General features: G+C 33.3%; 1 protein-coding gene across 9 annotated transcripts in view; it reads left to right on the top strand.

Moving 5' to 3' along the window:
• Positions 1-27,551, top strand: part of KCNT2 (potassium sodium-activated channel subfamily T member 2) — a 348,859-nt gene that overhangs the window by 128,521 nt on the left and 192,787 nt on the right. For all 9 annotated transcript variants that reach the window (XM_047705388.1, XM_047705393.1, XM_047705394.1 and 6 more), the window contains exons 7-8: positions 710-793; positions 3,329-3,423. In XM_047705388.1, the coding sequence (XP_047561344.1) occupies positions 710-793; positions 3,329-3,423 (179 nt within the window). The remainder of the gene's footprint in view (positions 1-709; positions 794-3,328; positions 3,424-27,551) is intronic.

A 27,551-nucleotide genomic window follows, 5' to 3' on the forward strand; every position in this document is an offset into this window, starting at 1 on the left:
GCTCAATTGCAGCCCCATAAGTATGTAACAAGCACTTTCCCATTGTAAAATTAGGTCTTAATCTGTATTTCATAGAGTTATGATAATGTCTGTTGGGGATATGCTTTCTAACACTTCCTTTGAACTTTATTTGGAAAATTATGAAAATAAGCAAATACTATTTTAAGTGGTTGCTTATTTCTGACAATTATTTTAATTTGAGTGATTTATCTAGAGGAACAACTGGAACTAGATTAAATGACAGGCTAAGTAAATATAATCCAATTGAATATGGTTCCCAATGTCACTTAAAATGTTTGAATCTGAAGAGAGTAAGCGGTAATGTTATGAAAAGGGAAAGCCTTCTCTCCATCCTTATTCCTACTTTCCCCCTCGAGCTGTAGGGAAGAAAGAGGTGATGTCTATTATAAACTGTCACAATGAAAGATTAATGATAGAATTACCATAGTTATAGCTAACATTCAGCAGAGCTCATTTTTTTCCTTTCTGCTTCTACAATAATTTCCCAAAGAATTTTTCCCCAAGTAAGACTTAGACCAATGAATGAAAAGATTGGATCTTCTCCTTGCGTTTCATTAATGAGTTTAAAGAATTTATCACATGTATTAAAATTTTTAGTCTTTATTAACTTTTTTTTGGTTCTACATTTTAATCTGCTGGATATGATTTTTGCTTTGAGATAAAAGTTTAGTTTTGGTTTGTTTTTTAGATCTTCTGGCCTTCCTTAAGGAATCTATTTGTCCCTGTCTTTCTAAACTGTTGGCTTGCCAAACATGCCTTGGAAAATATGATTGTAAGTATGAAAATGAAGTGTAAATACAATATTTTTACCCTTCCATTATTTCTTACATACTTTCACTGCTTATATTAAACAGAAAGAGAAGATGATTTGAGGTCTCAGTCTTGTACTTCTCCATTTTTCTTTCTCCTATGAAATATAAACTCATACTGTTGTGATTTATTTAGGTATAATTAAATTTCTAAATTCTTAATTTTTAAAAGAAATGAATTTACTTTAAATTATTAATTAAAAAATTTAGCATCCCAATAAATAATTTCATTTAAATATTTGTAAAAATGAACGAGTTTTTAATCAAATAAAGTAGTATGTTACATTAATATTGAAGACCTTAAATCTGCTTGTATCCTAATTCAGAGTAAAAACTTTTTGGGCTATCTTAACTTGGCCCATATTGCCAAGTTACCACCTTTATAAGTTCCTGTGACCTGGTGAACAAAAACAGTTCCGATTTTCTAAATATCACCAGTCCAGAGCTACCAATAACTTTGGTTTTTTTTGTCTTAAGAAGAGAACAAAAGTAGTTACCTTACAGACTTTGCTATTAGAATTAAATGAAACTACATATATGTATAAGCACATAGGTGTGTGGGGGAGGGTGGGGGTGTGTATAAAGTATTGTATCTGGCATAAAAATAGTAAGGACTCAATACTGTTAGTTTTACTATATTGAAATTACATTTGTTTGGAAGCAAACTGGTTTTCCTTTTAAATGTTTTTGAACAGAAATGGAACACAAAAATTTTAGCCAAAGGGATATTTGTGTAGCATTTGAGTATTCACAATCAAATGAATGTTTCTAAACATTTATGTTAAATAACTACTGGAATCTCATGAAAATACATGTCCAAATGATAGGGGAGTATGACCTGTGGAATGGTTTGAAGAAATGTTGGGCTGTCTTCACTATCCCCCCCCCAAAAAAATACTATTTCACTAAATAAAGATTGCCTAAACTGCTAAAGAAAGAAATACACGGGGAAAAAATAAATCTCTTTATACTAATTTGTGTTCTTAGTTGGTGGAAAAAATTTGCCTAACCAAGGGAGTCATTAGTCAGTCACTGAGAGTGAAAGTAATATTTTGCAATATTAATTTAGGATTCATTTTCCATTGTGTTTCTGTATTTTGCTTCTCTTTTCACTGGTTGGAGAAATTTTTATTTATTTTTCTGCTCATTAACACGTCTGTTAAAAAGAAAGTAAGGGATGAGAGGTTAACTTCTAATCAACTTAGTTTTTTGTTTTCTTAATAGTTCTGGTTAAGTATGTGGTAGAGGAGGATAAAATAGTGGCTTAGTGAGATTTTATATTGGTGAAGTGATTCATTGCATGCAACACTGACTTTAAGACAGTTAAAAGTTCATTATAAAATATTTGAGATGAGCAGAAACCTACAAAGTATGAAAAAACCTGTGAATCTACCAATATACTATATAATAATACTATATTATATTATATATATATTATTATACTATAATAATAATTTATATCCTTCTAATATTTCCTATAAAAATACACACATATCATATATGAAATTACAGTGTATTTTCAGTTTCATAATTTGAATTTTGAATTTCGTTTTTGTAGTGCTCAATTTTATATGTCTTCAAATCATTTTTTATAGCTGCATATAAATCTGTTATATGGTTTTGATCATTTTATATAACCATTTTGTATTGCATGTTTTAGTTATTTTAGTAGCAATGAACATTTATTATATTTATTATATATATATTCATATAAGTATTATAATTTTGTAATAAGGTGAACATAAATATTAATTTTTATCTCTGGTGATTTTCATGTGGTCAGTTTTTAGAAATTATGTTATTGAGTAAATACTGATTAAATTAATTAATGAATGCATGAAATAAAAAGAGCATGGCTGTGACCTGTGTTACCGAATCACCTTCAAGAAATTTTATAACAAATTACATGGGCAATATCAATCATTTCTGAGTGCTCATGTTTTATATTTTAAACAACACTGAGTATTATTATTTTTTAATGTCTTTCAATTGGAAACATAAAAAGTATATCTTTAATTCATCTTTATATTAATGAATTTAAATTTAAAAATTTTATTCATTGACTGTTTTGCATTTTCCTTTTCATGGCATATTTCATGTCGTTTTTCCTGATTCAGAGAATGAGATGTGATTGTAGTTTGACTTAGCTATTACTATTAAAATTAGAATTTTTCATTAGAGACATTGCTCACTATGGTGGACTTTTTAGTCGTCAGTACAATATCTCCGCAGATCTTGATAAGGGGAGAGTAAACTGAAATTTGGGGCTTTGGTGGTCCCCCATAGTATTATCTTTGTAATATGAATGCTAAGGTAAAGCATATTTAGACCTAGGCAAAAATGGAAATATGAAGCTATATCCATTTAAAGTATATCCATTGAATGTGCACAAGATATATATAATATGATGAGGTACAATACATACTAACAAATGTAGTGAAACTCATGGATATGTAGTATTTTCAAAATTAAAATAGGCTTCTTTGGTTTTATTTTAGAATGATCTGCACAGAGCCATTCAGCGTACACAGTCTGCAATGTTTAATCAAGTTTTGATTTTAATATCTACATTACTATGCCTTATCTTCACCTGGTAAGACTGTACATACCATTTTTATTGTCTCATTTAATTATAGTTTTTAAATATACATCATTTTAACTCAGTTGGCTAAAATAAGTAGAGAAATATTCACTATAAATGTAAGGAGTCACCTATAGACATAAAAGTAAAATCTCTCCTTCAGTCTTACAGAAAAAACAAGAAGGTGCATCTATCATTTGATACTGATGTTTACTGCAACTTTGACATTTTCCCAAATGTTGTAAACAATCAAATTACAAGAATTTGTACTGCATGCCACAGTTGTCAAACAAGAAATTTTCTTTCAAACTGCTGACATGGAGGTGCCCTTATCTTTCTACAATCTTCAAAGCAGAAACACTGTTGAGAAAACTCTCATTGCCTGTCACTGTCTCTGCCTGTGCCTTCCCTCCGTGATGTTTTAGTGTGCAGTCAGCCAGAAAGCAAGGGCAGATCTCCTGACAAAGCAATGCAGGACCTGGTACTTTGCTTTATTACAGAAAACAGTTATTTCTTCTTCTGGAAAGTCTCACTTTGATGATTATAAAGTAATCCAGTGGGAAATGTTGTGCTGCACATATGGATTCATATAGATCCTTAAGAGGAGAAAAAATGTGAAACATAAAAAAATGAGGTAGTGGGCGCCTGGGTGGCTCAGTGGGTTAAACCTCTGCCTTCAGCTCAGGTCATGATCTCAGGGTCCTGGGATTGAGTCCCACATCGGACTCTCTGCTCAGTGGGGAGCCTGCTTCCCTCTCTCTCTCTGCCTGCCTCTCTGCCTACTTGTGATCTCTCTCTGTGTGTCAAATAAATAAATAAAATTTTTAAAAAAAAATGAGGTAGAATAATATATCTGTTTTGTAGGAGTCCTAGATATTATATGTAATTGTGCTCTGTCCTGGATTTGACCTATCGAGAAAGAGAAAAAGTTAATTAGGAAGTACAAAATAAGAAGAATGCCCTCATATGCCAGTACAATTGAATTAGATATAAATAGAGCTATAGATATATATAAACATAGGTAGAGATATGTAGGTATAGCAACTACTTTGTATCAGTACTTTGTAGTTAATTCTCTATTAACTGGATTTAAAATAGGTTTTCTTACATACTTTATATCTTGAAAAATAAATACAGTTTAAGACATTAAGTGTCCTTAAGTATAAAATATCTCTCTAAGGGCGCCTGGGTGGCTCAGTGGGTTAAGCCGCTGCCTTCGGCTCAGGTCATGATCTCAGGGTCCTGGGATCGAGTCCCACATCGGGCTCTCTGCTCAGCAGGGAGCCTGCTTCCCTCTCTCTCTCTGCCTGCCTCTCTGTCTGCTTGTGATCTCTGTCTGTCAGATAAATAAATAAAATCTTAAAAAAAAAAAAATCTCTCTAAAATTGACACAAAGCCATCTTATCATTTTAATCTTTTTTTACTGCTCACAAATTGTTTTTATTGTTCACCTAGTAAACACCTAGCTGCATAAATATGAAATATTAAAAGGAATGATTTCCCTTCTAAAGTCACTAAAAATTCTTAATTTTAAGATAATAACATTATATTAATAGTTTAGGAGGTTTTTTTTTCATTTTATTTATGGAAAAATACTCCAAATTAAATTTTTTTGAATACCTGTGTACATGCTAATATTTTAAACGCGGAAAATTGCAAAAAATGAAATGAATGATTTTAAAAATATTATTAGAGTATGTTAAAGTAAATTTAGTAAAGAGGTAATTGAAATATTAATGCTGAGGGGCGCCTGGGTGGCTCACTCAGTTGGGTGTCTGTCTTTAACTCAGATCATGATCCTGGGGTCCTGGGGTCAGACCCCTCACTGGGCTCCTGCTCCGCAGGGAGTCTGCTTCTCCCTTTGCCCCTCTCCCTGCTCAAGCTCTCTCTCTCAAATAAATAAATAAAATCCTTTCTTAAAAAAAGAAATATTAATGCTGAAATAAGGACAAGTTATTTTTATCTGAAAACACTTTGCTCAGCACTTTTGTTTTGAAGACATCCTCATCATAGTGGTGGGCTCTCTGCTCTTACTTTTTGCCTTTTTGTCTATTTCTTGTGTAGTTTTTATTTTCTAAAGAAGCAAATAGACAAATTTTGCTACTTTCTCATGCCTAGGGATGCAGCAGTGCTAGATAATGGGTTTTTGTGGTGTATATGAAATGGCCATTATGCAGTTTATTTATCATTTAAATTATTTGTGTTTTACTTTTTATCTGCTGTTGGAGTTGCTTTTGTTGTTGTTCTTGCGTGTTACTGGTTTTCATAATGTACATTATAAATGTGCAGAGTTATTGCTTTTAATCACATGTACACCAATACATTTTTTATTAATACATTTACATAAACATGTTTTTTAAATTATAATACCTAAAACGGAGAAGCTGAAGTTTGATGTCTCTGTGTATTCTTCTCTAGCATTCCAAGCAAAATGTCTCCATAAGTCATGACCATCATATGAGGGTAGAATAAATCTTTTTTCGAATTCACCATCAAAACTGTAGTTATTGATAAGAAAAATATAAACACCGTTGTATTAGTTATAATTCACAGGCTGTTTTAACAAAGAGTTATACCACACAGACACTGTAAAATACAAGTATACACAAAGGTTCAGCAACTTAAACAAATGGACACGTGTAAGTAGTCTGTCCAAGAAGGTTACATCAGCTTCATATTAATGGATACTAAATTTCCCTAGAATTTGTTTTCTGCCATTCCCAAATCATGGTTTCTGTAACGTGGCTCGAGATGGCTAGTCTACTCTTGCCATTATATCCTGAATCCAGCCTGTAGGAAGGAAGAAGATAAAGCACAACCCAGAAATTACATGCATAATATAGCCCAGAATTTGCTCATATATCCAAATGTAGCCGATAGGGAGTCTACAGAAATCTGGTCTAGCTGGGAAAGAATATACCTAGCTGAATGTTGTACTATCATGGAAGAGAAAACCAGATACTCTGGAACAATAAGCAATCTATTGCACTGATAAGTCATAAAAGCCCATATGTATATCACTTGTTCAAAACTCAGGGCTATGCCAGTTTGGAGCCTATGGGCAACTTACTGAAATTATCCAGCTTTATTTGCCACATTATTAAATGAGGATAATATTAATTATCCTATAAGACTTTTGCCATACTTTTCTTTAATGAAGACTAAATTAGATATGCTTATACAATGTCCATCAGAGGATGTGGCATTTGGTATGAACACTCCAAAAATTTCATTTTTTTCCACCTCAATCTTCCATATATTCTGTATCTTCTGTATATAAGATGATTAAATTACGTGACTGCACAAAAACTAATTTGTTTAGTATAGTAACTTATTAATAATAACATAGTATTAATAAGCATAATAAGCATAGTAACTTATTAATAATAATATAAAGCTGAACTGAGATGCCTAAAAATATATTTAATGGGACATATGAGGAAACATTTTCCTTCATTATAATGTATTCAGGTTTTCTGTACTTTCTACTTATTCCTAATATTTGTTTCCTCTAGTTAGCTCCACTAAGTTAAAAGTATTGGTAGCATCTCCCTCTCTCTGGGTACCTTTACTACTTTATACTATACAAATTCATACACACACACACACACACACACTCTCTCTCTCTCTCTCTCTCTCTATATATATATATATATAATTATTTTTTTACATTGTGATGAGATTAGCCTTAATTGCAGTTACATTATGTCATAGAGCAAGACTGTTAGTGCTTTTCCAAATCAGAATTTTTAATGCATACAATTTAAGCCCCCAAAGATTCAGGAGATAATATTTGATGAACTGAATGTTTTCACGAATTTCACAATATTAAAATTACCTGTTTTGGAAAGCTGCTCTATAGTTTTAAAATGTATCTTCTCTTCATCATGATTAACATTACAAAGAACTATCATTAAGCATCTGTCTGCAAGAGATACATGCCAAACTGAAATAAAATTAAGCTGCTGACCCACTCTCTGTAGGGGATGTGCTCAGAATTGTTTTTCCTGTTATTGTAATGGAATTTGGACTAATCTTTCCCCACATCCGCTGTGTACCCCTCTTGATCAATAATGCACACTTCCAAGACAGCTGGGAATTGTGATTCAGCCTGTGTCTCTGTAACAAAGCAGAGGAAACTGGTACATCGGGAATCAAGCACATGACTTTAGCTTAATTATCAACATATTCTAACCAATAATAAGTACTCTAATTTGTAATGCATTTGGTGTTTCTAATTTTACACTAGTAGGCTTATTTTGCACCTACTTTGTTTCAAACTGTAATTTTTTATTTGAATATGTATGTTTAGATATTTTCACATTATTTCATAGAGCTGTAACATCAAGATCTGAATTATATTCATGGGTATTTTGTGTTTTAGCCTAATGTAAGAAATTTAGTTTACCTTCTCAGTCTCATTTCAGGAAAAAAGAAATCCATTTATTGTTTAAAGATATGACCTAGTTAAAATTATTAACATGCTTAATTCAAAAAGTATTTGGAATTTTCTTGTACATCTTTGATTAACGCTTATTTTGATGCTCGGTGCTGAAGTTCTTGAACTCTTTTTACTGATTTAACTCTTAAGGCAAATAGCCTTGTGACAGGAAGTGGACAGTGAAAAAATAAGAACTGAATTTTAGAGAAAGTATTAAACCAGCATCTAATGGTGTATCGCCATCATGGTATTTGGTCACTAGATTTGTTTGGTCACATTTATTTTGGTTTATTACCAATGAATGACAGAAAGTGTGTTTGTCTGAAGATCTGGAAACAAAGAGCCCCCAGGTTTGTATTACACTAGAACATATAGAAAACTCTTTGTCCCAACTAAATTTTCCGTAAGTGGGCAGGCAGATGTTAGACAATTAGAATTTAAACCATCATTGAGTTATGAGGGTAATGTATAGTTATTTTCAGACGTACAAAAACTTAGAAAGTATGCTACCTACCTATTATTAAGTATGTACTGCAGGAATAAGAAAAGAAAAGAATAAAGCGAAAGGAAAAATGTATAGCTTATGAGAATCTATGGTTTATGCAATAGCAGCACCTTAGATCTTTCTCTGGGAAACCCCATTTTCATACTGAGTTGTATCAGAAGTGCAGTTGAGGGCTTATCCAGGAAGAGGCAGAGTCACCATTTTTAATTTCCGTGACATAGGTACCTAGCCAAAGGATGTTTTCAATTAGAAGGTGGGGTGAAGGGGTGAGAGAAAGCCAAAGTGGTTGTGCCACAGCAATTTTCATGGTACAGATCAGAAACAGAGGCACAGGGGTGCCTGAATGGCTCAGTGGGTTAGGCCTCTGCCTTCGGCTCAGGTCATGATCTTGGGGTCCTGGGATCGAGCCCCACATCCAGCTCTCTGCTCAGTGGGGAGCCTGCTTCCCCCTCCCCCTCTGCCTACCTCTCTGTCTACTTGTGATCTCTCTCTCTAGCAAATAAATAAATAAAATTTGAAAAAAAAAAAAAGAGACAGGGTCACAGAGAGTTCCAACAAAAAGGTAAACCTTACATTCGCATAGGTCTACAACTAGTAAAAAGCAGAGCTCAGGTATGGGCATAGGCAAGTTGGTGCCAGAGCCCACATACTTCCCTACTGCAATATTATTTGTATGATGTTCCAGAAGTCATTAACAAAAATAATAAACTAAAAAAAAATTATGTTAATTTTCTCATTTCTACTGTGAATTTTCGAATTACTGTTTGAAGTAGAATTACAGTTTAGTTAGACGTTAGGATGACAAACTCTTACTTTTTAGATATTTTTGATTAAGGATAGAATACTTTGCCATTGCCATCTTTTTTGCGTGAATAATTAGTTGCTTCAAATTCAGCAAGTTTCTAATTTTAGCAAACATATATACAATACATTTAGATAAAATTATGACATATGCATCATTATTATCTGTTTAAATTAGTTCCATTTACCTGTTCATCCATCTCACTTTCTGTATATCTATAGAGTTGGAAATATATTCAAGTGAATATATATGGATATAGAATTATGTATCATGTTTTCAACTCTCCTCCACATACTTTCTGCTATGGCTTAAATATTCAGAATGGTTATGTATACTTTTTGAAAACAAACAAAAATAGTCATAAAAATTAAGGAATGTAAAAAGAGACAGCAAAATTTAACACAAAATGTCAAATATGATTTGCATAATTTCTTCCCTTAATAAAGTGATTCTTATATTAAGCTTTTTAAAAATCCAAATTCTCTGACTTTATCTTCTACTTACTCTTTGAGTCCCAACTTCTTTTTGAGTCTCAATTTTTAAATTGAAGGTCTGCCCTTAAGTTTTCTTGAAGGCTACCTGAGTTATGGGAGATGCCCAAGCTTTATGCTTCTCAGTGTCGGAAAAAAATTATAAATGTACAATGTTTCCTTAAATATCAGGGTTTCTTGGTATATTTTCATGATATATAAGAACAGAGAGTCAGTTTTCCTTCCTCACCATTTTATGCCCCACATCTCTTAGTTGGATATGTAGGATGCTTCACAAATGTTTGTAGTTGATTCACAGTAACATTTGGAGGTCAAAATTCCCAAACAATATCTTATCAACTGGAGATACTTAAGTATATTGTACATTAAGTATACTCAAGCCATGTATTTTGAGAATGTTCCTTTAAATACCATCTTTTCACAGTTAACTTTGGTGTGAGGTTATACACTCTCAGTGTGATCTATGAAGACATTCTAGGATTGTTGTTTCTGCCAAGGAAATATAACTGGGTAGCAAAACTTCTACAAATTTAATTGAAGAGAAATACTCTTTGAAATAATTTTTATAAATTTCATACACATACTGTATAAATAAGAACTTCCAGATAAATCAAAATTTGGCTGTTAATTTTGTCCCTATAACATCTGAATTTATGCGTTGAGAATTTTTCTTCCTTTAATGTTAGAACTTGTAAGAACAGAACAATTTAATAAAATTACTGAAACTATCATCTCCTAGATCTCAGAAACAAATTGATTAAGTGCTAGAGGGCATTGCAATACACATACTCTCAGACTTTTCTCTTCCCATCATCTTTCAGGATTTTTGTTTTTTCTTCTACTTCGTTCATTGATTGATTTTTTTTTTTCCTTTGGTTCATTCTCACTTTTGGTTCTCCCAACTAATCTAAATCCTGAGCCTCTTCTGAAAAGTGTTCATCATCCATTTATTTTGAAATAACGAAAATACATGTTTGTGCATTAGGGTGAGGTCTGGTCACTTTTCATGAATTACCAAATTGCAGTGTATGTTGACTTCATTAATGGTTTATGGCATGATTCAGTAACCTTTTTTTACCAGACTCAACGACAATGCTCAGGAGTGTGAGAACTTACTTGCAACAATAGAAAACTAGGTTTATTTTTACTTTAAACACAGAATTTCTCCCTAGAAAATGTAAAACTCCCAACATCTCAGATATCTTAAATTCCATGGGAATATTAGGTTTTAAGGAGATACTCTATAGGAAATGAAAATGAATTGGTATTTATCAAGTAAATACCAAAGTGCAAGTTCTGATTTGAATACTAATGTCTGCACTACAAGTATGAAATCAAAGTGTTGGATTCTTTTAGCACAGAATGCCATTGCTAATTATGTTTTTTAAGTAACTGTGCACAGCAATGGATTCATAGGGAGTCCATGGATACTTAAGGTTATTTATTTCTGCCATATGACTTTTTTTTCTCTGAAAACATTTTACTGTACAAATTGACATTTACCAGGTGGTGAGAAAGTTTATAGTCTCAATATTTCCTTTCATTCAAATTAATGTTGTCCTTATAAACCTTGCCAAAGCTTGAAAGCTTTGTACAGTTCCCCCTAATCCATAGGGGATATATACCGAGATCCCCATTGGAAGCCTAAAACTGTGGAATGTACTGGAAAAAAAATATATATACATATATATAATCAAGTTCAATTTATAAATTAGGCACAATAAAAATTAACAACTAATAATGGAAAGAATAATTATAATAATATACTAATATTATTATATTAGTATATGTAATAATAATATATATTATATTAGTATAATATACTAATATAATAAAAATATAAGAATAAAAGTTATGTGAAGGTGGTCTATCTCAAAATATCTTGTTGTACTGTACTCACCCTTGGGTGTGATGTGAGATGATAAAATGCCTATGTGGTGAGATGAAGTGATGGGAGTGACATAGGCTCTTGACATAGCTTTAGGCCACTATTGACCTGATGCAATGACAGAAGGAGGATCATCTGGCCCTACTGCAAAAACCCGATACCCCAGAAAGCAAAACCACAGACAAGAGGGGACTACTATATAACCAAATGTATAGTTAACATTTTAAAAGAGGCAAAATTTAAAGAGCACTAATTACAAGTGATTAGTAATTAAGATGCTTTTGTTATATATATGGTCTATTTAAGCAAATCAATTACAGTTTTTCAGGTTCTTTTAAGAGAGTAAAATGTTCAGATTTTGTTTTAGAATTGTATAACACTGAAATTATTTTGTATGGATCTGTGTCAAATATAACACTGAAGAATATTTTGTAAAGAAACAGATCTCCCAGTAGACTTTCAAATCCAGCATTCTTCACAAAACATGTAAAAAATAAACTTTTTCTAAAAGAAAAAAAATCCGAAGGCTCACCTTGAAACTTTTAAACCAACTGTATTTAATTCATTTACATTCTTTTAATATTTGAAATGTATGCTTATCTAGTAAAATTTTTCAGTACCTATCCTATTTTCCTGGTTTTTAATATTGTTTTTCTTATGAAGCAATATTAACAAAAATATATATGACATTGCAGTAAGGTAGGTTTGACCCAGTTGCAGGTTGGTGATGAGATAAGGTGATGAGTCTCACTACATCTGTTTAGCTCCTACCACACCTGTGTGGGGAACTTTGTCATAAATTCCATAAGCCTTCCAAGTGCCCAGGATCATGTCTTACTTGAGTTCTTATCTGTGCTAAGAGCCCAGGTCCATGGTCATCGCTGTGAATGGTGCACTTTAAGGCCAAGAATTACCTGAGGACTCTCAAGTACTCAGTGAGTGCATTCTCCTCTGGGTCAGGCCAAGCTGTATACTTAGTCATGTTACTTGCTGGCTCCTTCTTAGGAATGATGTGAGAAACCATGACAAAAAAGTGATAGTTTTACAATCAATTAAAGGTACTCCATTCTGGTTCAGGCTGTGTTGACACTTTTTCATTTACCATGTGCATTTCACTCAGGTTGTTCTTCACACAGTTATCCTATTTTCTGTCAATTAGTATGGACTTCTTCAATTTCCATCTTAATGACAGCTCTTTTCACACCAGAGTGACTACAGAGTTGCTTTCTTTGGTAAGCTCTAAGACATGCTTGCTTTTTGGTATGAATGATAAAAATCTTAAATTGGAATGAGATAATCCTGGGTCCATATTACGCCTTTCACATTAACTAGTTCCATGACTCTACCTTCATATCACTCACTATGTGCTTATCCGTTTCTGCAGAGTGATCGATCTCATGTTAAGTGTTCCTACTGCAGTAAATTTAAAAATTAAAAAAAAAAAAAGAAGTGACACAGTAATGACAAAACTGGATGTCAGGTGTGGGAGAAAAAAATTGAAGGGCGATTTTGAGATTTGCATTTTGGGAAACTGACTGAGTGATCGTGCCATGTATGAGGATGAAGAAACCCAGAAGGAAACCTCAAGAGGAAACGAAATAGAGTCCATTACAGTTGAGTTGCTTTTTAGAAGCCTTGGTGAGGTGTTGAACAGCCATGTGTCTATAGGAGCTTGGAGCTTGGTAGAGTGGGTAAAATCAGCATATGGGTAATCGTGAAAGGAAGATCATTAGAAAAGAGCATCTAGGGAATAAACCAAGTGGAATTTTTTATTAAAAACAAAGCAAGATAAAGCCATAACAGAATAGTAAGAAGCATTGTATAAGTACAAATGGCACAATGTATAGGGACGGAATCTTCATTCACCTCTGTGTTCAAAAAAGGTGGTAGTTAACGTAAAAAGTAAAATCTAGTGAAAATGCCAAGAGAACTTGATAAGAATGTAATTGTAGCAGAAGATTTTAATAAAGAATCATATCACTAAAATAGATCCAAGAATTCTTTTTATTTTCACTTCTCCAAACATAGCCTTTCCTATACCATACAACCCAGATGGTTGTCTATTTTAAACTACAGTCAACGTCAGAGCTTTTATAGTACATTCTCATTATAATAAAAGCATTTTCTTACCATCAAGCAGTCAAATCTGTGCAGAATTCAGACATCTTTTTAAAAGCCACCAACTATATTTTTTTTCTCTTTTAAAATTCCTCATTTTTTCGGCCTGCCTTTCCCTTCTTATTAATTCCTATTCTGTTACCTAACTCTTTTAATTGCTTAGACAGATTTGTATTTCAACTGACTTTTAGAATCCTTTTATTGGAATCACGTATCATTGCTCTTCTCACAATTTCCTATCAGTAAACTGTAAATTAATTTCATATTATGCTTTACACTCTTTCTTACCCATAATCTTTGCCAATGTATTTTAAAGTATTTGTTTTTTTTTTTTAATTTATATTTTTTAAGATTTTATTTATTTGACAGAGAGAAATACAGCTAGAGAAGGAACACAAGTAGGGAAGCAGCAGAGGGAGAGGGAGAAGCAGGCTTCCTGCCAAGAAGGGAGCCGGATGTGGGACCTGATCATGACCTGAGCGGAAGGCAGACGCTTAAGGACTGAGCCACACAGGCGCTCCAGTATTTTGATTCAGAGTGTTGAGAGACTTCTTTTAGCTTCGTCTTCTTTCTCTAGATTTATTGCTTAAGCTGATGTATCTCCTACCCCGGGGCGGGGGTTATATTAGCTTTCACCAAAGCTCTGCAAATGTCATACAGAATATTTCTGAGTATCCCTAATAATCTAGGTTCATTTGACTATTTAATACTTTTTTTTTAGCTCCTATTCTATTAGCCCATTGAGTTATGTTTATTGCAGACCCTTGTTATATCTCTCTAAGTTTTTTGCTTTTTTTTTTTTTAGGTTCCTGGTTTGCTAACAAATTGATTTTAGGATGTTCTAAATATCTCATTTGAATTTCATATGAGTTTGTTCCCTTTAGTGTGTCTACTGCAAGGTGAAAAACCACTTTCAATTCCCTGCTTTATAATTATCTTCTATATTGACAATTGAAGCACCCAGTTGTCTTTCCTTCAAGCCAAATGTCTCCTGAATGCTTTAACTTTTCTCCCCAAGATTTTTTGGTTGGTTTACCTTTTAGTAAATCTTCCTATTTTATAATTATAAATTAAAACAGAGCCCACCAGGCTAAGGAGGGCACGTATTGCATGGGGCGCTAGGTGTGGTACATAAACAATGAATCTTGTAACACTGAAAAAATAAAATAAAATTGAAAAAAAAAAAACAGCGCCCAGTGCTGAATCAAACTATCTTTGTAGTTATAAAAATAACTATATAAATTTATATAAATTAAAGTATTTTACGCTATAAAATGATATTTAAGTAGAAAGTATTTTTTGTTGTTATAATTTAGAGGAAGGAATTGTAGTTAAGTGAAAAATTGTTCTTCTTAGCTTTTTTTTCTCACAGGAATATATGTATATATGCAACTATCCGAGAGCGACTTTAGGTAAAAACATATCTTGGTTTTCTTGTCATCTTCTTGCTGTGTGACTTTAATTAAATGACAGTCTCTCTGAACCTTAATTTATTAATTTGTCAAATAAAGAAAAGTATTGTACGAACCTTAAGAAAAGACTTGAGGCATTTTTAAAAACAGATATGGAATTGGGTTATTATAATAGGAATAGAAGAAACAACACATCAACATAATAAGAATGAATTATGAGTCTCATATTAAGCTTTAAGGGAGCTGAGGTGGAGGGAGAAGTGTAACTGTACTTACCTCTCATTATGAGAAAGAAGAAAGCACACATATTTCTCAGTGTAATTAATCTCCTCTTCCCTCTCCTGAACTCAAGAATCTCATTCCACAGGCAGAATTGTAGACATTATATATCAGTATAGAAGCATACTGTACATTATTTCTTATAAAAAATCTTTAAATGCAAAAATAGCATTGATTTCCTGCTTACTGTCTTAGTGTTTCACGTTCATAATTGTTAAGAATAAAGAAAAGTGCTATTGAGATACTATCTGTTAAATGAAATTTTGAGCTGAATGGGTCTCATGATGAGTAAAAATATAGAGGAAAATAGCATAAATTTATTGCATATGGTGATTTTAAAAATGCTATCTTTTACTTAATCTTTTTTCTGATGCAAAAATACAGGATCAGGGATCTTAAATGGTAATACCTTAATCACAACTTTAATTCCAGCTTAATTTCTTTGAGTATAAGTAATCTGACATGGTAAAGTTCTTAAGAGATTTTTTACTTGAAGCCATAGGAGCAAAATGTATTAGGTAAATGTCAACACAAATCACGTTCTCCGGTAAATTTCTTTAGTTTAGAATGTGCCATTGACCTCCCGAAACTGCTCTTTGGACAAATATCATTGATCAGGAAAACAATTGTAATTTCCAGGGAAAAGGAAAGATGATTATTTACCTAGGAGACCATTCTACATAGATACTGGTCTATTTGACATTAGCTTATGAGCAATTAAATGCAACATCAGTGGAAATGTTAGTCGAATAACCAAAAGAATTGATTAGATACTTCTCAAGAGTGCTTTTAGTTACATATGGTTATATTTGTATATTACAGAATTATCTGAATATTATACTCCATGAAATAGACACGTGTTCACTTAGCCATCTCTTAAAAGGAAGAAATTTTTCAATTGATTTTAAGCAGTGATTAAATATTATAAAAGTAAAAGTGCTATCATTATTGCAAAATTTTTCTGTTAATGAACATGACATACTATATTCATATTACATTTTAAAAGCTGGACTTGAGTAAATTATTATAAAAAATAAGAGTCCCTCTTGCTATGAGAGTAATACTCACTCCTTACAATGTGAGGTAACGTGATAAGCTGAATGTTCTCTTTTATTTCAGTAGCAGATTAAATTTGGACCATTTCAGATAGAATAGCATAAAGCTTTATTTTGTGCCTTATTTTATTTTCAGAAACTGTTGACTAGAGACCAAGTATTAGGGATTGGTTTTGTTATATAGTAGCTACTAGCAATACATGCTTGTGGGAATATGGTAAATGAGTGTAAATCAGCTTAAATTAGCTGATATTTATTTGATTCCATTTCATATTTCACATGAACAGGGAAATATAAATGTTGTTGGGGCAAGGGAGGGTGTGGCTAGAATGTCCTGTCCCCTTCTAGGTGCTTCTAACTGAACTAATAAATTGACATGAGCTAGATTAGCAGGAGAAAATCAAATTTAATTTTGTAGATATGGGTAATCCACATAGAGAGGGAAACTCCAAAGACACTCAGGCAAATGAGGTATATATGTCATTCTGAACTAAGGAGAAGGGGTAGGCTCCTGGAACTTCAAAAGGAAGGGATGCATTTCATAGGATGATGAAAAAGAGTAGATGTTTGGTAAACAAATATCTCTCTCTCCATAGAGATAGGTTAGTCAGATAAAACTTATCTCTAATAAACCTTTATTCTGGGAAAGACCCTCAACTTGGATTTTTTCTGTGTGGTTACAGGAGGGGCAAAAGTTTCTCTTGAGCCTGCAGGGTCTCCACTGTCTTCAGCATGAAGTAGTGCACATGCCAAAGTGGCCTGTTTTGACCACTACACAGTTCATCTTGCGAATTTCTTGATTAAAAAAAGGAATATAGAAATGTATTGCTAAATCAAACCTTTTTCAGATATGTGCATATTTTATTCTTATCAACTCTAAATATGTACATATCTTTAAATATATAATGGGAATAATGTTGTGTAAAGCTAATATTTTACCGACTCGGTGCTTCACTTTTATGAACTGAATCAGATGAAAAAAGTTCAAGCAAAAAAAAAGAGTAAATTGCAGGGAGTCAAGAGCTCACAACGTAGAAAATGCTTGAGGGTTGGATTTTGTAGCTCTTTTACATCCATTATGGTCTCTGCTCACAGCTGTAACATCACTTAGATGATTTGCGTGGGTAGTGTCTTAAGGTGATTTGTCATTCTGGAGTCTAAGAGTCTAGTGTAAATATAGTTGCTGCTTGGAGCAGAACTAACCATTCAGGGTATCAGCAGACTTTTATTAATGGGCTCAACACTACTCGATTTGATCACATCATTCTCAAGCCTAAAGTTTTTCGTTGGTGTCTACAGGATAATATAAACTCCTTGATGTTGTATATAAAGTGATTTATAATCTGTCCTTGCCAACTTCACTGGCCTCATCTCCCCTTATTTGTCTCACTTTAAAGGCTATACTGTAGCCATATGGCACTAAAGTAATGCTTTCACAGTTTTAGTTTTTTTATGCAAAATTCTTTGCAACTGGTAGAACTTACTTAGAACTGTTCCTAACTTGATGATGAAGCTTTTCCTATTGAGAATACCTTTTTATTTTAATTAAACTACTGGTTAGGAGGAAGCACAAATAAAGAGGAAAGCAAAATAGATGTGCTTTTTTAAATTGTTTTTGAAAATTAAACCTTAAAAAAGGAGGAGGAAAGGAATATGATTTGTGGTACTATTGACCTTATTCTATTATTCTATTACTGGGAAGGAAGTAGGATATCTGATGTCATGGTGGGATTCAGAAAGCCAGTGTAAGTTACTGGCTTTGGTATTTCTAATAACCCAATATTAAATAGGATTTACTGTTTCCCAATATTTCAGTCAGAACAGTTTACATGAAGAAGCATGTGCATGTGCATGAGGGTTATGAGCATGTGTGTGGGCATGTGAAGCACTGCTAGGTGCATGCACACAAATGCAGATACACACACTTTTTAAAAATTTTAATTTAAATTCAATTTGGTTAACATGTGGTGTATTATTAGTTTCAGAGGTAGAATTTAGTGATTTATCAGTTGCATGTAATACCCAGTGCTCATTCCATCATGTGCCCCCCTTAATGCCCATCATCCAATTACCCCATGCCCCCACCCATCTGCCCTCCAGCAACCCTCAGTTTGTTCCCTGTAGTTAAAAGTCTCATGGTATGCCTCCCTCTCTTTTTACTTTATTCTGTTTCTCCTTCCCTTCCCCTATGTTCATCTGTTTTGTTTCTTTAGTTCACTCATATGAGTGAAATCCTATGGTATTTGTCTTTCTCTGACTGACTTATTTCACTTAGCATAATACCCTCTAGTTCCATCCATGTCATTTCAAATGGCAAGATTTCCTTATTTTTGATGTCTGGGTAATATTCCATTGTATATGTATACTACATCTTTTTTATCCAGTAATTTGTCAGTGGACATTTGGGCTCTTTACATATTTTGGCAAATGTGGATCATAGAGTCGAGGGTCTATTTCTGGGTTCTCTATTCTGTTCCATTGATCTATGTGTCTGTTTTTGTGCCAGTACCGTATTGCCTTGATGACTACAGCTTTTTAATACAGTGTGAAGTCCAAAATTCTGGTATCTCCAGCTTTGCTTCTTTTTCAACATTACTTTGGCTGTTTGGGTCTTTTCTGGTTCCTTACAATTTTTAGAATTGTTTGTTCTACCTCTGTGAATAATGCTGGTGTTACTTTGATAGGGATTGCTGAATATGTAGATGCTTACGGGTCTCACAGACATTTTAACAATGTTTGTTCTTCCAATCCATGAGCATGGAATGTTTTTACATTTTCTGTCTTCCTCAATTTCTTTCGTAAGTGTTCTGTAGTTTTCAGAGCACAGATCCTTTACCTTTTTGGTTAGTTTTATTCCTAGGTATCTTACGGTTTTTGGTGCAATTATAAATGGGATCGATTCCTTGAATTTTCTCTCTGGCTTCATTATTGGTGTGTAGAAATGTAACAGACTTCCGTGCATTGATTGTATATCTTGTGACTTTACCAAATTCCTATATTACTTCTAACAATTTTTTGGTGAAGTCTTTTGAGTTTTCTATATAGAACATCATGTTGTCTGCGACAAGTGAAAGTTTGACTTCTTCCTTGTCGATTTGGATGCCTTTTATTTCTTTTTGTTGTGTGATTGCTGAGTCTAGGACTTCGAGTACTATGTTGAACAACAGTGGTGAGAGTGGACATCCTTGTTGTGTTCCTGACCTTACAGGAAAAGTTCTCCATTTTCCCCATTGAGGATGATGTTAGCTGGTGCGTCTTTCATATATGGCCTTTATGATCTTGAGGTATGTTCCTTCTCTCCTTTCTTTCTTGGGGGTTTTTAAGGATGGTGTATTTTGTCAAATGCTTTTTCTGCATCTATTGAGAGGATCATATGGTTCTTATCCTTTCTTTCATTGTTTTGTGCTCTTCTGCTTATAACGCTTTGCAGTAGGCTCCTTAAGGAGGCTTCCTCCCTGCCGCCATATTATACACAGCTGTATCACATGAAATTCAAGACCCTGAACCTCCTACCTTCCAAAAGGTGGTTGCTTTTCTACTTGTAGACTTGCAGTATTTGTTTTCTCAAACCTCTGATTGATTTCTGTGATGTTCAGAATGATTTGATAACTATTTAGTTGTATTCAAGGCAGGAGACAAACTTAGGGTTCCTCTACTCTGCCATCTTAACTCCTCCATGATATACACACTGTTTATGTCCCTCATCCTCTTCTATAACATTTCATTGAAAGATGTATTTTGTCAATGATCAGACCGTGGCAATTTTCTTTTCATTTAATATTGTTCTGCTAAGAATACATTATATATATTTAGCTATATTTTCTGTAATCCCACAAATATTTCAGGGTAGTGTAGTATATTTTGTTTACACAAATTAAGGGATAATAATAAACATGTGAAGGACTAATCAAGAACACACTATTAGGCTATCATCAGTTTCAAGCCTCAATTTTTGTGTCAGAATCCTTACAAATTAACAAAAGTGGAATTAAAAATATATTTCAAGTTGTGTAGTTGGCCAGAAAGCATTGTTTGGTTCTATCTGGTCTTGCATAATTGGGTTATAAGAATAATCAAGCTTAGGGGTGCCTGGGTGGCTCAGTGGGTTAAGCCTCTGCCTTCAGCTCAGGTCATGATCCTAGGGTCCCGGGATCGAGCCCCACATGGGGCTCTCTGCTCAGCAGGGAGCCTGTTTCCTCCTCCCTCTGCCTGCTTCTCTGCCTACTTGTGATCTCTGTCAAATAATAAATAAATCTTTATTAAAAAAATAAAGAATAATCAAGCTTAACCTTTCATGGAGTGGTAACAAGGGTCTTGAGACCCTATCAACTCTGTTCTTACTTAAGAGAAAATTCTGTTGTCTGATTTCACCAGCCCATTAGCTGAATCTGTCCTTAGTGTATTTTCACTTTTTTTTTTTTTTTTAAGAATGAATCTTTCTTTCAGTGTGTTTGTTGTTATTTGTGGAAGGAACAGGAACCTCTTTGATCTTACTGAACAAGAATGAATAGGCGTTTTATGTGGCAGAATTTGCTTTATAACATACTGCTTTCTGTGTATGTTTGGTTACAAGTCTATTGGGGAGTAGATTCTGTTGCCTCCACTTTTCCTCCTTACATCAGAGGTTATAAAAATGTGCACCGTAAAGAATCTGATAATTGTGAGCAGACAAATTTTCTTAGGCCAGTTTTTAAGTTTTTTAAATAAAATTTTTATATTGAACTGTTTCTGTGACAAACCCTCTTAGATTCTTCAACATACATATGTCCAAAGGCAGAGTTATGCTATTTTTTCCTCAAATTGTCCACATCTCTGGAATAGTAACTACCATCCATTCCTTGGGGGTAATTGCAAAGAATGGAGCCATTCTTAACGTCTCCTGTCCTGTGACAAAATACATAATCAGCAAATCCCACAGATTTTACCTCCTAAATATCCTGCAAATCTACCAATTTTTGTTCCTTTCAGATATCACCTCGCTCATCTAAACTATTGTAACCTTTTTATAATGACTGCTGTGTGACTGGTTTACGTAGGTCCACTCTGGTTTCCATTCCAAATTATTCATCTCATGGCAACCAGACTGACCTTTGTGAAATGTAAATATAATTGTGTTACCGCTTGCTAATTCTTGTTAAAATTTTCCATGTGTCTTGGGATGAACACAAAAATTCTTAATATTTCCTAAATTTCCTGTACGATCAAGATTGTCCCCATCTTTTCATTTTTTTAAAGATTTTATTTATTTATTTAACAGAGAGGGATCACAAGTAGGCAGAGAGGCAGACAGAGAGAGAGGGGGAAGCAGGCTCCCTACTGAGCAGAGAGCCTGATATGGGGCTCTATCCCAGGACCCTGGGACCATGACCTGAGCCAAAGGTGGAGGCTTTAACCCACTGAGCCACCCAGGTGCCCCTCTCTCCATCTTTTCATTTTCATCTCACATTCTTAATTTTTCCTCTGCTCAGGAGTCCTACTTTTTTCCCCCTACTGCTCCTAGAATGCTCTACCTTTTTTCTCTCCAAAGTAAATATGACTCATCTTTTATGTGTGTGTGTGTTACTGTAAACGTCATTTTGTCATTGAAGTCCGATCCACCTGAATAGGTCAACACAATTATAGGAAAACATAGCCAGTTGAGGGTGTGGGGTGCTTTGTAAATTTATGTATATTTATATTAGTCATCATTTTCTGTCTCTTTCACTGGACTCTAATTCCCATCAAGGAAGCAGTCATGCCAACTTCTCATACCATTTCCATACCACAGTACCTAATTCTGTGCCTACTATCTAGTAACACTCAATATATAGATGAACAAATAAATGTAAAACTTTGTCAAATGCATATGATTTACAAATGAGCAAAAATGAAATTATAGGCACTTTATCGGAGATTCAGGAGAGAAAAATCAAGTTTTCAAGAAAGCAAGAAGTAGCAAATAAAACATACTTTACCTGTTAAAAGAAATGTAAGGTGATTAAGTACCACATAGTCTTTATTTACTGTCTTATCTATGTTAATTTGTTTTAAAAATATGAAAATATAATAACTTTCTCCTGGTGGTACAGGTTTCCATTTTTCCCATTTAAGGGTTTCATTTCTTAAAATTAGAGCCCCCTAAAATCAGAGTTACAAGAATATGATCATGATTTTACTCTATTCTTGACTATACCATGTTATTATTTTTTACTACAATGATTTTGTCTCTTTATTTTAACCTAGTGTAATTGTTTTACTCATCTCTTGGATCCACTGCCTTCTTCCTTTCTCTACTTCCTTCACAATTCACAGTAGAAGATACATGTTCAATGAGACCCAGTACATATGTCTTACCAAAAAATTATGGATGACTAGGAATACATCCTCAGTGCAGTATATAACCTGAGGAACACAGCACAGAACATTACATGATTATAGTTCCATCTTTCCTAATATGAACAAAAAACCCTGCTTCCATCTGCATGTATTATCATAGTAATGGCCCGTAGGCCGATAAGTCTATGAGTAATTTATCAAGACTGCTCAGCAGATGCTTTTATTTTGTTTAAATCACTAATGATGAAAAGAGAGGAAACATAAACCACAATTTTATGTAATTTTGTTAAAAGAAATATATTGAATAAGAATGATAAAAGACACTGTGGGATCCCTTTAATTGAAGTGTTTAATAGAAGAAAGAAGACTTACCACTCATTTATGGTTGGTGTAGCCTTGTTTAATTTCTACCTCATACCCTGATGATCCTTCTTTTACTAGGTAAGTCAGAAAAAGCACATTTTATATGCATAAATTAGGATAGTAGCTTTTCCTAGTGGAGGACTCCTTAGTTAAAGTGAAACTTTAGGAAATTAATACTTTATATTAGGTTTTTTATTTCTAAGAGTAATTATACATTTAACGTTTGATACGATATATATCATGGCTCTACATACTTATGGCAAAATCGAGCCCAATCCTTTTTTTTTTTTTTATTAATGTGGTTATGGCTTTTACATAAGTGTTTGAATAGTTTCTTTAACTAAAATTATCCTTAGTGAGATTTAACAGTATTCTAGTTAAGAAAAAAAGTAGAATTTTAAATTCTTTTTAATGAGATACAATTTGGAGTTCTCCTTTCCATATGGCATGCTCAATTTGGTGATCCACATTTCAAATAGTCACAGTGCTTATGAAAAAATTTGTCCTCTTCTCTTAGTTTGTCAGCAGAGAGAGAAAGCTTTTTCTCTCTGCTTATCCAGTACTCAATATGACTGCTGTGGGCCTGTATTTATAAACTATGCCAGATATGTTTAATGTTTAGATTTATAGGAATTCATTAAAGACCAAAGAATGATGATTGAGGTTTATCAATTCTTGTGGATCTATGGAAGGAATGGTAGGTCATTCCAAATGCATATTTAAGATTTATAATCAATATTAAATAGAGATTAAGGTAGAAATGAAGCACTTTTAAAATTATATGTTTTGATTTCCACTAAAGAAAACAAAAATAGAAAAAAAAACTTCAGGGCCTAACAGTTTCACTGTTAAATTCTTTCAATGAACAATTAATCCAAGGCGGTGTAATTCAGGGCATGGGCAAAGATAAAGAGTTACCCCAGTCGGTTAATGATTAAGCTAAACTGTGATTCTGAAAAACTCCGGCTAAGCACAGACTATAAGCTAACGTTTTCATTTAGTTCATAAAATCCTAATCCTTTGAGATACTGTATCAAAACTAATAATTTTGGCAGGTTTGTTTGGTTAATCCTTTGAAAATTTTTCCATTCTCAGAGATCCACAATAAAAATTAACTCATTAAGGGGCGCCTGGGTGGCTCAGTGGGTTAAGCCGCTGCCTTCGGCTCAGGTCATGATCTCAAGAGTCCTGGGATCGAGCCCCGAATCGGGCTCTCTGCTCAGCAGGGAGCCTGCTTCCTCCTCTCTCTCTGCTTGCCTCTCTGCCTGCTTGTGATCTCTCTGTCAAATAAATAAATAAAATCTTTAAAAAAAAATTAACTCATTAAGATGATCTGAAAAGTCTTTCGCTAAATAAATAAATGTTTAACCCCGAGTTGCCATTTTTTTCCTGATAAATACAGGTTTAATGATACGTTGTTCTTTAGAAAGATGGCTACAGAGACTTCATAATCCTGTGATATACAACCATGCAACACAGACCGGTTAGCTAACTGGCTAACCATAAACAGTGGTAGATTGGTGTTTCAAGGAACATTTATTGAGGTACAGAACCATAGAACAAGGTCGCTTTGAAGAATTGGATATAAAAATCCTATAGTAGTAAGTTGCCAGACTAAATCCAAAAGTTTATAGTAAAAACTAAAGCAATACAAAATAAAATATTTAACAAGCAAAGGGCACTTACTAAATATTAATTACCGTAACAATAAATAGGAGTAGAATAATACTAATAACTTATTATTTAGATCTTTATTATTTGTTTTGTATTAGCAAATTAGTATTCTTTAGCACTGAAAATACTGGAACCATAAAAAAATTATCAAGTCAGGTTTACCAAAGCAGTGTAAGAATGGCTTATTATGGGTATATATAAATAAAATACATTATTACAATAGATGGGACATATATATCTTACAGGAATGATAAGTTCAACATCTTCAAAAATGAAATAATTTTCATCCCTCTCTAACAGCAAATTTGCCCTAATATTCTTTACATTATATCATGATATCCATTGTCTTTATCTCCTGATGTCAATAGGTCAGACTGGAAAATCTATAAATATTGATTGAAAACCAGGGGCTCCTGGATGACTCAGTCAGTTAATCACCTGACTTTTGATTTCTGCTGATCTGAAGGTCATGAGCAAGCTCTGTGTGGAGCTCTGTGCTCTAACAGAGTCTGCTTGAGATTCTCTCTCCCCTTCCCTCTGTCTCTCTGCCCACTTGCTCACTAAATACATGTATACATACAGAAATACATACAATCTTTTTAAAGAAAGAAAAAAAAAACGTTACACTTCTCAAAAACTGTATTTGTTTCACACAGCTCTAGTCATACATTCAATCTCTTATCCTTATTTCTCTGGAAGTGATAGATGATATGTAATTCCTAAGGGCATTTTTCTATATTACATTTCTTTGTGATAAATTCTGAGTAGGTATTTAAGGACATATTTTGTCCTCAAGTCTGTACAGTTAAGTGCTGTCCACTTCGATTTAGAAAATCTTGCCAAAGTGCCATACTATAAAATTCCTAAGGATTTTTATTCTGTAACAGTGATTTTTTAAAACAGACATCATCACAAGTGGGGATTCATAAAACTAAACCACATTATAAGGAAAGGTGGCTCTCTGAAATAGTTTTTTTTTTTTTTTAAGATTTTATTTATTTATTTGACAGAGATCACAAGTAGGCAGAGGCAGGCAGAGAGAGAGAGAGGAAGGGATGCAGGCTCCCTGCTGAGCAGAGAGCCTGATGCGGGGCTTGATCCCAGGACCCTGAGATCATGACCTGAGCCGAAGGCAGAGGGTTTAACCCACTGAGCCACCCAGGCACCCCTCTCTGAAATAGTTTTGAAAGTCCAGTTTAAGTGGACTATTGTCAATGTCAACCTTAATTATGTAAAACAAACACATGCATGGCAAGAATTTTTCTGCTTCACAAAATACATAGTTTCAAAACAGGTGTATTTAATCTTCATAAAGCAGAAAACCCACAAGTTATATAAAATTATATATCTAGTTAAATAATAGTAAATATGAGTGTATGTGTAAAATAATAGAAAAGAATTTTTTAGTTATTCCTCCCCCCCAAAATACTAGTATTTTAACATTTAAATAATGAATATTACCATATAATGATATACTTCGTAGTTACCCAGATCAGTAAACTATATAAATATATACATATATTACGTACATATGCAGCCTTTTACATAATCAACAAAAAGCAATCTCAGGGCCAAGTAGTCCTTTTTAAAACATGTCACTAACCTGTTACTGACATTTTGGTCTCAAATAGTAGCTTAATCTTATATTTTCTCCCCTGACTACATTACCAAGAATTAGTTGTCAGTTTCCGTAAATGGTAATTGTGAACCCTCCAAAGGTCAACTAATATCAGCATGACTGTGTTCTTTGTATGTAGTTAAAGATTATGAGTTTACCTTGCAAATTGCCTAACTTTTCTTTTTGAAGTCCTCCTAATTTGCCCATATTGCCACTTCCAAAGCACTTGAAAGTTGCAGGATTGAGAAAATATTGGACAAGATTATAGCTACTCTCATTAATTCATGGATGATTTTTTGCTGCTAATAACTTTTGTACCAAATCCATAGAAAAGATGAGCAGACCCACTACTTTGTCATCCTCACCCTCTTTCTCTATAGTCCCTGGATGTATTGTTAATAGTACATTAATTGCTCTGTAAAGTGCAAAACAAAGACTTTATATCTATTTTGTGTAGATAATTCATTCTTACATTTGACTTATTTTTGTGCTTTTATTTCTTTTATGCTGGGGCTGAAATTTAAATAACAAAATTACTACTGAATTCATTGAACATCATTATGTGTCAGGCATTTCACTGAGCATTATTAATGCATTTTGTTCTCATAATCACCATATGAAGAAGTTAATATTGCATTTATTTTCCAGTTGAGAAGGATAAAATTTAAAAAGCTTAAGTAATTTATCTAACTTAGCCTTAATCAAGTTACAAATTAATGTTTGATTATTAATTTATGGTATGACTAGTAGTAGTAGTATAAAGTTCTGGTCAAAATCATTCCCTTTAGATTTTAGAAGCTCTTTTATGTAGACTACAGTGTTGTATTCATATCTGCATCTCTATAATACTGTACAGTGCTTAATGCTAGTAAACCATCAATAAATGTATAGGAATAAACATGACCTACATTTATGATATTAAGTTACCCATTATACATTATAAAACATTTAAGTTTTATAACAACTATTGGTTTTATATAAATCAGTTTTTTTCTTATTTAATATTTATAGGTATTTTTATAATAGAGAAATTATAAGACAATTATATTATTATGCAACTTTGCATTTCTAGTCAACCACTATAAATGAATCTGATTAACTTTTATGCAAATTAACTAAACAAAAATATAAATAGAACTTGATGTGATACTGGTTTATTTTTTCTATCTTAAATTGGAG

Source organism: Lutra lutra, chromosome 15 (assembly GCF_902655055.1).
Source record: "Lutra lutra chromosome 15, mLutLut1.2, whole genome shotgun sequence".
NCBI classification, from domain to species: Eukaryota; Metazoa; Chordata; class Mammalia; order Carnivora; family Mustelidae; genus Lutra; species Lutra lutra.